At 48.7% G+C, this 12,649-nt stretch overlaps 1 protein-coding gene across 1 annotated transcript in view; it reads right to left on the minus strand.

The window, feature by feature from the left end:
• The window catches only part of ATP6V1H (ATPase H+ transporting V1 subunit H), a 478,140-nt gene that overhangs the window by 243,225 nt on the left and 222,266 nt on the right, over positions 1-12,649 (minus strand). Inside the window, exon 10 of the mRNA XM_069618225.1 lies at positions 675-853. Within this exon, the coding sequence (XP_069474326.1) occupies positions 675-853 (179 nt within the window). The remainder of the gene's footprint in view (positions 1-674; positions 854-12,649) is intronic.

Below are 12,649 nucleotides of genomic sequence, written 5' to 3' on the forward strand. Positions count from 1 at the left end.
AGGTAAAGTTATTGCTACTGGCAAGTAGTCATCATGAATCAAGTTTTATTCAAAATATACCAACAGGTGAATACAAATGTGCTAGGAGGAATTACATAGAGCCTGAGGAATTTGAGAAAGAATCCAAGGTATTTGACAGGCGGTTTCTGGAGTGAGGTTATGCACCAAGGACGTTGGGCCAGGCCATAAGAAAAATATGAACAGACAAGACCTCCTTAAACCTAAAAGTAAATGTACGCAAGACTGATGTGGTTCGGATGATCACACAATATAGTGCTGGGCAAAAAACCAGTAAAGAATATATGCCATAATTGGAATTTGTCTGAATTTACTGAAACTTATATGGAACAAAGACATTACCTTTGGGGTGTGGGGCAATTGGTCTGGTGCGTGTGTGTAGTTGTGTAAAAAGATGCATATATTTATGCTATAATGAGTTAAGTAACCGAAGATTAGTCTGGGGCAAGTTGTCAAGAATGTACATACTATGACTGTTCAGATGTTCATCTCATAGAATGTCAGCAAAAATGTGCTTATCCACAATTTAACTTTGCGGTTACTCTAGGGACCCAGTTTCTTTCTAAAGCAGAAATAAAATCAATCATTCATGCACTGTAACTCAATACACTAAAAGAAAAACACAGGGTGGAACTGAAACAAATTTCACTTTGTACCTAAGATCCTGAACACTTTCTCCAAGTTTGTCCAGGAGAAACTTAATGTCTTCCACTATGTCTTCATCATCATATTTTTGCTGCTCCAGGTTTTCCAGCTGCTTAAGGACTTTGCACTGAATCATTGCAAGAGCATATTCTTGGCGAGTTTCTCTTTCAGTAGATTTTTCCAAAAAATTCTTAAAATAAAGAAAGGATAAATGTGACTTCAAATAGCATTTTAACAAATCTACTTAAAGCCATATTGAATATTAAAACATTCCCGACAACTAGAAGCCTATACAATGAATGGTGCTACATATGCAAACAATCCCCCCCAAAATACCTACCTGTTCTAAATACACACATTTATCACTCAAATACATTTTGCAAAGTGAGTAATTTGGAAGGACTGTGCAAAATAGACTACTATGCAAACACCTGCACCATCGTTGCAACCTTCTGTGTGGGCAAAACTGTGGCCGCACAATAAATACATTGGTTATAGGATTAAAGGGCAAGGACTCTAATATGAAAAAAACATGGGTCAATATACAATTTGGCGTTTTGCACAACATTTGTTTATCGGGACAAGAAGACAGTTTGAAAAGCATATAATGTTTAGATCAGCATCACTTTTAGATTAGGAAATCATCTGTGCCAAAGTGGCTCTGAGGTCGGAGATAAGGATAATGGCAGCCATATTCCAACATATTTTAATCATAGCAGAGAGGATTCTTAAGAACCTAACATGCATTAGCATTTGATAAGGAGAAAACAGCGGAGGGCGTGGCTAACGTACATGGAGTGAAGACGTGCCTCCTCCAAGCTCCTGACCCGATCCTTCCATTTATCCTCTAAAAACACATCCAGATAAATGCTAATTTAAAAAAACAGCGATTGCCTGTCAACAACAACCGATCCTGCACACTCGGTGCCCCAACCCGACAAGAAACGGAGCCAGCGTCCCGAGGAACGCAGCCTCCGAACTTAGACCCCCCCGGAGACCAAGATGGCGGCCACGACAGCGAACTGACCCAGTGGAGGAGGGGCAGCGATGAGTTGTGCACCACCGGGGAAGCCAGTAACCCACAGCGGCTGCCATTATCCTTATCTCTGACCTCAGAGCTCCTGTCTCTGTCCCTCCCGGACCTTTGGTGACCCCAGGGCGGACCGAGAAAAGAAGGCGAAGAGGGGATGCGGGCTCCCCGGAGGGCCGTACAAGGCCCACCGAGCGTGCCCGGGCTCCCGCTGGCCCGCCCGTATATTCACCCGGGCAAGCTGTGGCCGACGCCTATGCCCCAGTGATCCGTGCACTGCGTGCTGCGGACCTCGGAGCGCCAAGCCAATGACGTGCCACCCCCTAGCAGCGAGGTGCTCTCCAAGCCACACTGCTTCCCGGAGGAACCTCTGCTACAGATCACTCCGGCAGCCCGCACTTCCTAAAGCAAACAAGGAAGGCCAGCAGAGCTGGGGGGACCTGCACACGCAAATAAACCTCCCAACAGTAATAAAGAAGGTAGGACAGTTCTGGGGGTCAGGAAGCCCACATCCTACCACACACTGTACCCAAAACCCTGCAGGGGGGCCCTCACCAGTGTTCCTGAAGAGGAAAGGAGCTACCACCAACCCCTGGTCAGAGGAGTAATCCCGGCACCCTACCACCTCCGCCCTGTAGAGTCACAAGGTGACCCAGGAGTGCCTGAACTTTTCACCACTGCCCAGAGTCCAGCTCGGGGGCACCCATAACCCCCAGCCTTCACGCATACGAGGCAGTGTGGGACGAGGATGTTCCCAAGCACCTGGACCGCCAGTTTACAACGGCGATCCAAGGAGCGCTCCTGGCCCCCTCCCTACCAGGGACCACAAAAACTCAGGCAACATTTTACGGCTCCCCTAGAAAGAAAAGGGATCCGGGAGAAGGAAGCCACAACGAGAACCTCGCACAAAGGAACAGGATATTACCCTGCAATTGAGGACCGTTCGATAGCAATTGTCCCTGTTGCTCAGACCCAACGCCACAAACACCCAATGTTCACCTCCTGGCGCACACAAGAAGTCTCCCTGCGGCTGCTACCTGTGACCCGTGTATAAAGAAGGAACCCCCGTTGGTCTCCAGGTGGCACACGGCACTGCCCCGACCCGTAAGCACACGATCGACAGATATGCTGTAAAGCTAAATTCCAAAGGTAAAGCTAAACACACCATCATGGAGTCATTTACCGCAGGCAAGCCCAAAGAACCGGGCCAACAAGCCAGCGGGCCCAACCTGAGGCCAGCAGCGCCTGAAGAGAAAGATAAAGACAACCAGATATTGGAGGCCATCAATGGGCTGCGCTCCTTCATAGAGACCAAAATCGGGGAGGTGAAAGCCAGGACCTATGCAATCTCACAGACCGCGTGACCACCACAGAGGCGGTGCAAAAGGAATCAGCTGAGACCCTCAAGGATATACAAGGTAGAGTCCTAGAACTTGAGAAACGCAATAAGTTCCTGCGCCTTCTCGGAATTCCCTAAGGAATGGAAGGCTCCAACCCAACCAACTTTATAGAAATCCTCCTTCAACAAGAAATAGGCACCAACCACCTCTCACAAGGCTTCGCGGTCGAGCGTGCACACGGGTCTTTACAGAAGAAACCACCACCCGGATCCCACCCACACCCAATAAAAGCCAGAATCCTGAACTTTCAAGACAGAAAAGTCATTCTGCGCTTTTCACGTGAGGGAGGGGAAATCAAGAGAGACAACGCTAGGATCCCCATCTACCTGGATTACACGCCACTGGTACAAAGGGCAAGGAACTCCTTTGTCCCAATCAAGGCCAGACTGTCAGCTCAACCTCAAATATAAAGGAAGAGCAATTTTCCTGGAAAAGCCGGCGGCGGCCACCTTGTCGCTAGAACACAATAACATGGCGGATGATACGGAGGAGACACCATGACCCGCACACTGGCACCACAAGACAGGACCACTCAACAAACAGACGGCACAGATCAAGCCATAGATAGCAAGGATAAGGAAAGTGAAAAATAAAGAAAATAGGGGGAGGCAGGAGGGAACACCAAATCGACCTAAAGCACCCCCCCGCCTATGAACTTGCAGCAGCACTCCGCTGACGCACTATACCCGCTCAAGATGACCTGAAAGGGCCCTGACAGAGCATTGCAGCATCAGTGCAATTGCTGGGTGCAATTGGTCCACTTGGACAAGATTGGTTCGTTTTATTTTTTGTTTTTGGTTGAAGGGTCACAGTTTTCTATGCAACCATTTTACTTGAACGAAAGGCACATCACATTGGGCTAGAGGGCCAGTCCTACAAATATGGCAGCTGACATCAAGATACTGACTAGGAACGTCAGAGGAATGGGCACCTACATGCGCCGAAATTGGATCAAATCCTTCCTGAGAAGAAAGCACATTTCTATCGCACTGCTTCAGGAAACAAACCTCATCGCTGAAGTTGACTTCCGGATCCCAGACTGGTAGGGTGGACAGGGCTTCGGAACAACATACTCCCAAGTTCGCCGAGGAGCGAACACATGGATAAGCGGCACCGTACCCTTTAAACTCCTGTCCAAGAAGGTTGACTCAGAGGGCAGATACCTCATACTTCATGGAAGCATCATGGAAGCATCGAACAACGTGAAGTGTGCATAGTCAACACGTACCTCCCCAATTGCGGCACCTCAGCATATCTTGCCAAATTGCAACGGAAACTGGCGCTTACAGAGACTGGTTCTTTATATGGGGAGGGGATTTTAACTGTATATGGGACCTCACCCTCGACAGGTCCACTCCCCCGACACAGCTGACCAACCAGCCTCCCTCCGCCCTACAGAGTCATACAAGAGCTGAACCTGTCAGAGGTATGGAGGGAACTGCATCCTGAAGGTAGGGAATTCTCATACTATTCGTCCCCACACGGGGTATATACCCGCATAGACTACCTATTGATAGACAGTGCGCACCTACCTCAAATAGAATCCGCCTCCTATCTGGGCAGAACTATATCAGACCATTCCCTGCTCCTCATGGCATGGAAACCGAAAGGACCCAGACCACCCATACCGATGTGCAGGATGCCAACGGATGCATTTACTGACGGCGCATTCAAAGAGGAGCTCTGTGATAAAATAATGGAATACATGGACAATGTGGGGAGCGTGAGTAGATGGAGTACCATTTGGGAGTCCTTGAAAGTAGTAGTAAGAGTGGAGGTCATAGCCAGTGCCGGTGGGATCTGAAAGCCACTTAAAAAAGAACTGGAGGCCGGTGAAGAGAAGATCAGACAATTGGAAGCCACGGCCGATAAATCAGAGTAACTCGAAGAGGAAATGTCAACAACGAGGAAAGCCTGTCAGAAAGCTTGGGCCAGATTGTCCAAATTCGATTATATTGCAAAAACCACCAGGGCCCACTCGGAGGGGGATAATCCGGGTAGACTGCTCTCGTGGTTGTGTAAAAAAAGAGAACCCGAAACTGCCAATTCTTGAGATCATAGATCAGACAGGAGTTATACACACCACGCAAACAGAGAGCAATGAGGCATTCAAATGCTTTTACTGGCATCTGTACAGCCACAATTCCATCGTACCCCAGGACGACATACAAGACACGCTGGAAGAAATAGGCCTCCCCACGCTAGGAGAAGCCCAAAGAGACACACTTAATCAGGAACTAACAACTGACGACATACAGGAGGCGGTCAAAACATTGTCCACCTGCAAGACCCCTGCGAGCGACTGGCTACCCCCGGAGTTTTACAAAATATTCGCCGCCGAGCTAACTCCAACCCTACATGAGGTCTTCAAGGAAGCCTTTGAGACTGGGGTACTACCAAGCAGCATGAATGAGACTCTAGTGACCCTATACCCAAACCCGGAAAACCCACAACAGATTGTAGCTCCTACAGGCCAATAGCCATCCTCAACTACGACATAAAAATTCTTACGACCATACTCGCCAACAGGACTATCAAAAGTCAGTGGGACCCTAGTACACAAGGATCAGAATGGGTTTGTCCCAGGCCATAGCACAGCAGCAAATTTACGAAGATTACAACATATCATAACACAAACAGGCTCGCAGGAACCCTATGCAGTAGTCTCTTTAGACGCTATTAAAGCGTTTGATTCCAAACAATGGGAGTGGCTCCTAGCTACCCTGAAACAATTTGTCCTGGGCGATCACTTTATTCACTGGATTGAGATCCTATACAAGGCACTGGTAGCCAGAGTTAAAACCAAGAGCACAGTGTCGGCACTATGGAACATAAAGAGAGGCACCAGGCAAGGATGCCCCCTTTGCCCAATGTTGTACATCCTGGGGCTAGAACCTCTAGAAATATACATGAGGACATTTTTTTCGACGCAGGCATAAGAATTAGGGGCTTATACCACGTGATTTCGCTATATGCCGATGACGTCCTACTCTACTTAAGAGACCCACAACTCAATATCCCACAATCCAGGAGGTTCTTAAAAACTTTGTACGAGTATCAGGGATATCATTCAATCCAGAGAAGTCTTGCATATTCCCACTGGCGGGACTGGATGGGACCAAGAAAACAGCACTTCCGGATGTCGGGATAGGTTGAGAACCACACACATTCAGATACCTGGGCATCAATATTTGGCACCCCCCCCCCGAACAGACACACAGGGGCAACACCCGACTGGCAGTACAAAGGCTCAGGAAATCCACAAAGTTCTGGTCCAGGCTTCCATTGTCTATGATGGGCCGCGTGGCCATTGTCAAAATGATAGTATTACCACGCTTCTTGTATTTCTTCCAAAATATCCATTACTACTTAAAAGCCTCCTTCTTCTGGCTGCTGGGCACATTACTGAAGGACCTGGTGTGGGGAGGCTCCAGACACAAGCTCTCCCTAGATACGCTAACGCTACGTTATAAAGCAGGTGGAGTTCAACTCCCAGACCTAGAGAGATATTTCCTGGCTGCCCAGCTCACTCATGTGGCCAAATGGCTCGCAGATGAAACCACTTCAAAGACTGAACTCCTAAACCAGCTAACAGCTCTGGTGCGACTGAAAGAAATTCTTTAGGTCCGATGGAAACACTCAGCGAAGATCCCCTTGCTTATTCAGCTGGGCCGTCAAGTATGGGATAGAACACTGAAGTTGCAGAAGACCGAGAATCCATACTCCCCAGAAACGCCACTGATTGCCGACGTCTGCCCTAACAGAGGGGAACTGACGCTAATAAAACTATGAGAAATGCATGGCAATTATACCTGGGGGGACATGCACGACGGAAGCTCATTCCGAGAGTCTGAATCCCAGGAAATGAACAAAGGACTCCCTAAAGGCCAAAACCTCTGTTATCGAAAAATCAGAGAAGTGGCAAAAACAGAAATGGAGAGAATGGCCCGAGGAACCTGAAGCCAACCCGACTCTGACCCTAATGCACAACCTGGGAGACAGCTGGAAACCAACCTCCAGGTTGTGCGCCCAGCTCACAGATAGACTTAACCCCAAAAGTGACACCCTAAAGAGCTCATGGGAAATAGACTTGGGAGTAAGCTTCACTGAACAAGAATGGGAAAAAAATCCTACAACATCCCAGAGAAGTATCAAGAAATGCGAGATTCAGACTAATCCAACTAAATGTTCTCCATAGAACATACATGACCCCCAGCAGAATCGCTAAGTTCAGCAATCCCCCTACCCTGCTATACCCTAGGTTCAACTCAGAGGATGCAGGAATAGCACATATGTTCTGGAGTTGCTCAAAGATACAGCACTTCTGGGCCAAAATCGAACAAGCCTGCAAAAGAGCAGGTTTGATCAGGTACGAATGGACACCAAAGGAATGCCTGCTGTGGTCCTATCCGCGGATAAGCATAATCAGGCACAGCAACGAATTCATGGACATGGCCTGTATTTTGGCCAAAAGAGATATTGCCATGACGTTGAAAACCCCAACCGGCCCCCGCTATCCCAATTGGCTTAAGGAGCTTGAACACTAGTCAGAGGCGGAGACCAGGATATGGGGAGAAGGAATAGCCAGGACAGGGGGTAGGCCCGAGCATGACCTATGAAGCATGGAAATCGCTGACGTGGGACATGTTCCATCCATCCGACGACAAACCCCCATGAACATTTGCTTACAACCCACAAGATTAGCACACACGGGTGGTACAAAACCCCACAATAAACTGATTTACCCTACCCAGATACTGCAACATCCCTCTGCGGCTGATCCCACACCGATTCTACCCCGCCCTTGGACTAGCCCCTGAAGAAGACATGAAACTGTGATGACCTTTATTTGTTAGTTATTTGTTTAAAGTTTAGTTATAGTATTAAGGAGTTTTTCTTCCTTTCTCCTCTTTCTCTCTGTCGGCACATAGTACTTATATCACAGCTACCTTTAATGTATATTTGAAATGCCAATAAAAACACTTTAAAATAAATTGATTAGGAGAAAACAGCTACCCAACTTAACAGGAATGTGAAGGTATCAATACAGAAACAGTAGGAGGTATCTGTTCTGCTAAACGACAACTTGCTCCTGAGATTCCCCCTTTTGATGTCTAATTTTATCCCTCTCCTCATGCTGCACAATGATATGCAGAATTCTAGCTAGGTTGGTACTTTATAAATCCTTAACCTAGCATACCATAACATAAAATGAAGTGAAAAAATGCCAGAGAACTAATTTATAGGTTTCACCATTCACATGGTGCTTCATGTCTTTCAGAAACATTTTGGTGGGTGCTGTTAAGCGGCCGTCAGATGCAGACGTACCTTCCCACTGCTCCACCGGGGCTGCCGTTATCCTTCATTATCCTGCGGTTATCCAAAAGAAAATCGTCCTACAACAATATACACAGAAGGGGGATAACACCTGCACCATTCTCCTGGAAATCCAGCAAGAATCAGAGCTTTTTTGGGCCCCTTACACCGTCTTCAAATCTGCCACGACCCGAGTGTGGAGGAGCCGCAAGGCCGTGTGGGGGAGGAGCAACAGTGGACAGCCATGACTGTAAAACCGAAACCCACCGTTGGGCCTAGCTGAGACTTCGGGACCCCCGTCCCCGTCCCCCCGATGGACTCATTGCATTGCTGGAGGAGCTCCTGACACGCCCGAAAATATAATGGGCGGAAATCCATGCACCGGATGAGACACCAGCGATCCCTCCAAATACACTGCTTACCTCCGTGTGCCCGGGGTTTATATGCCAAGGGCCGACACCGGTATACCGTATCAGTTGCAGCCGAGCACAGTGAGGGCCAAACCATGAGACGCGACCGCTCGGCGTCGACCCTGCAGGCACACTCATTGGGACTACTATAGCTGTGAGAGCCCTTCTCTCCCTCCTCCTGGTCGAGCGGAAGACCGCTGCCTATACAAACAGGACTAACCACTCATGAACGGGAACAGCACAAAGTATCAGTGGGAGCTGCTAAGCGTGCGCTGAGACGGGGCATCACTGCATGCCCCACAGGTGAGTTTCTGGGGGGGCCGGGATGGGGTGGCCACCAAACCGTATGCACAAGACTACCAAGTGCTACCCCCCACACTGACAAGGCCAGGGGAAAAGACTCATTAAGCCAACCACAGCGCCTCGGCTAGAAAAGCCCCCCCCCCCCCCCGTCTCCTGGAGGCACAGTGTGCAACGAATGTAGACCTGGGATGGGGGGGGTGGTCGATCCTTGCAGATCCTGCATCTACGTTGTCCATCCCTGCGGGGCCCGCGCCCAGCAGCAACAGAGACATAAGCTGCCCGGTAGCCATTCCCCATGCCATAAGCAAGACCAGCTGCTGGCAGCTACCCCGGAAGTACGAAACCGCATACCCTTCTACAGGCAACAGCGGGTGGGCTGCCCAAGCCGCCAGACCCGCGGCATCAATATTTAATGCTCTGGGACACCCTGGACTCTGTTGACACGCGGCCCACCCTACACTAAGAGGCCGACCGCACGCCTCGCTGCAGGAGCACATAGGCAGCACACAGCACAGCACACAAATATACAAACTGGGAAGAGACCATCCAGTCCGCATGGTACATACTGAGCAGTTCTGGGACCAAGACCCGGCTAAGGAGCAAGAAGGAAAATGACTGCATAGTCCTGGCCAACGCAGGAGCTGCCTAGGATAACACCTCCATTCCCCACTGCCGCTACACAGTAGATAGCAAGCCTCTGGGGAACAAAGCTACTATTTGTCATACAGTGTGCCTGAATTGTGTGCGGTGACGGCCTGGGACTGAGACCATGTTACCACACAGGCAGAGAGCATTGAAGGAAACCTAAATAGAATAAATCACCTAACACGGGAGGACGCAAGACCCAGGAGCTGACTGTTAGGGAGAATTCTCATTCAATGGCTGATTTCCCTTACCTAGTGAGCCCCCAGCAGCTTTGCTGGATTTCTGGAGTTTATTTTTTCCACTTGGTAAGAGTGGACCTCTTTTTCCAACTCTTACCTGTGTTTTGCCATGTGAATTTCATCTGTTTTTGTAATCGTGGACTCTGGAGTACACCACTTCAGTAGCCCCCTTCTTTTGTGTGTTACACAGCACCTTTGGTGCAGTGAAACAAGGTTGTCTTTTAGACTTCCCACCGACTCCATTTCTGAGGCTGACTACTGTCCCCCAGAAAAAGGTAAAGTTGCCATTAACTTTACTTAGTCATTTAACCACAGATCCAGTACACCCCCATCTTACATGGAGTACTGGAAAGGGTTAATCCTTAGCCCTTTTTTATCTGTACCTCCTAGAGCATTGTTTTGCTCTTTTAACATTTAGACTTGGCTGGTGGCAGTGGTATCTACCCTAACTTTTCTACCGTGATTATACTAGTTAAACGTGGCATTGTTTTAGGCTTTTATATTAGCCTCGAACTTAAACCTGCTTGACCAAATACTTTTTCTTTTGGCTCCGGTCGTGTTTATTCGCCATTTCTTTTTGTTAAAGTCCTTCTTGTGTTTTACTTTGCGCGGCAAACCAGGTTTGCCTTCTTTGTTAACTGTCTTTTGGCTGGCTTCTGCCAAGAAGCCCTCCTCTTGGCGCCTGGGTGTCTAGGTGGGCTGAATGTGAGGGAGGGGTGTAGTCACCCCCTGCATAAGGTATCCTAGGAAACCCAAGTCGCACTTTGCCATGATTGGCTAAGGTGGTTGTCCGGGCCGGACAACCCCCCTGCTGCGTGATTGACAGCCAGGATGTGTGAATGGGGGATTTTCGCATAAAAGGCAGGGCTCTTGGTCTAAGTCAGAGTCGCCACTGGAACTACAAGGAACCGAAGAGAAGCGGAGAAGAAGTCGGCTGCTGCAACTATCCCGTCCCGGTGAAGCCCTGCTGCAGTCCTAAGCTATCTACCCTTCGACGACCAGAGAAGATCCAGTCCGGAGTCATCTTCCCTTGAGCCTGGTGGGGATAACCAGCTCATCTTCTACAGCCAGCGGATCCTCTTCTTGGTTGAAATCGCTGCACACTGCTGTAGTGGTCCGGATAGCCATCTGAAGAGCCTCTCCTGTTTTTAAGGAGCGCACCTTTTATTCACCGTCGCTGCTGCCGGCTTCAGCCCTGTGTGGTGCAAACCCCCCCTGACGTCCTCCTTCGTATCGATGCTCCAGGAACCGTGGGTCTGCAGGAAACTACCAGGAACAACTGCCGTGGCACCAGCTTCTTCATTGAATAAGGTACTGTGTTCTGCTTGAGGAATTCGGGTGAATCTCTTTTCTTCATCTCCAAGGCTTGCCCTGGTCTTCCCTCCTTATAACTTTTGCTTCCTCTGTTGACAATATCTAAGTACTCCTGGCTACTTTGAATCGTGAACTATCCGACTGTGTGATCCTCGACAACAGGAACCTGGTTCCACTTGACACTGGCTCGGCCTATTGACTCTTGAATTTCTGTCTAAGAGTGTTCTCTGGTTCTGTCTGCCTTGACGAAAGTATTGCCTATGATTTTTGCCCCCAACTCTCTCTGGGTATCTCAGGTGCCAAGTGTGTTTTTGCGCCGGTAACATTACTTGCAGCGGATACTCGTTTCTTTAGTAAGACTGAACTGTCATTACTGTCAAAAAGTGATTGCAAGTGTATTCCCGGTAACGTCTTTTGTTTGACAAAAGCGGTCCGCTAAAACACAGGGTACTTACCTTGAAGTTATACCGTACAAAGTGAATTGGTTAGTTGTAGTATATTTTAAGTGTGGTTTTGAATTAATAGAAGTGTCGTGTTTATGACAAATAGTTTAAAAATAAATGCACTTCTATTTTTTACATGAAACCTTGAGTCAGTGTTTGCTTGAGTCACAGTGATTGTGGTCCCTTTGTGTAATCTCTGCTACTGCTCATATACTCTTGAGATAAGCCTGGCTGCTCCGCTACTGCTACCACTTAGTAGTACAGGCTTGTACCAAAGGTAAAACTTGTATTGCCACCTGTAATCTTAATTGTGTGTAGTGGTCCCTAAGGGCACTGCACAGGATTCTGCCTAACACTGACAAAGGGCTGGGGACTGGTGCCCACCCCCTAGGAATCTTACCCCCTCGCCCGAAAAAGGCTCGCACAACAATGCGCATCGGAGGGCTACAGAGTGACCACTGACCTCACCACATACCAGAGTACTGGGGCTACGCAGCACCGAGACGGAAGGCTGCCTCCTGGTAGCACACCATATCTGGAAGATGGTGAAAGATTTGTCCCGTAGAGGAGCAACACAGAACAAAATCGACAAATACACAATGAGTACCCCGGCAAAGACCCTCGGATCAGCTGATGAAATGAGGTGGGACACCACAATTGGGGGAGCAAACCTGATCCCCGTCTCTTATGGACATTATGGCAGCCATTGGCAACTCCAGGGCCTCGGTAGAGACCAAAATTGATGGCCTGGCCTCTGAAGTCTCTTTTTTGCGACAAGACCTGAGAAATTTCTCATCCAGAGTAGGAGGAACGGAGCAGCGGATAGCTGACACTGAAGACTGTCAAAAAAACTGAAGACCGCCTGGAACGAATGGAGCAGAAACTC

This window comes from Ambystoma mexicanum, chromosome 10 (assembly GCF_040938575.1).
Source record: "Ambystoma mexicanum isolate Mex_15411 chromosome 10, UKY_AmexF1_1, whole genome shotgun sequence".
NCBI classification, from domain to species: domain Eukaryota; kingdom Metazoa; phylum Chordata; class Amphibia; order Caudata; family Ambystomatidae; genus Ambystoma; species Ambystoma mexicanum.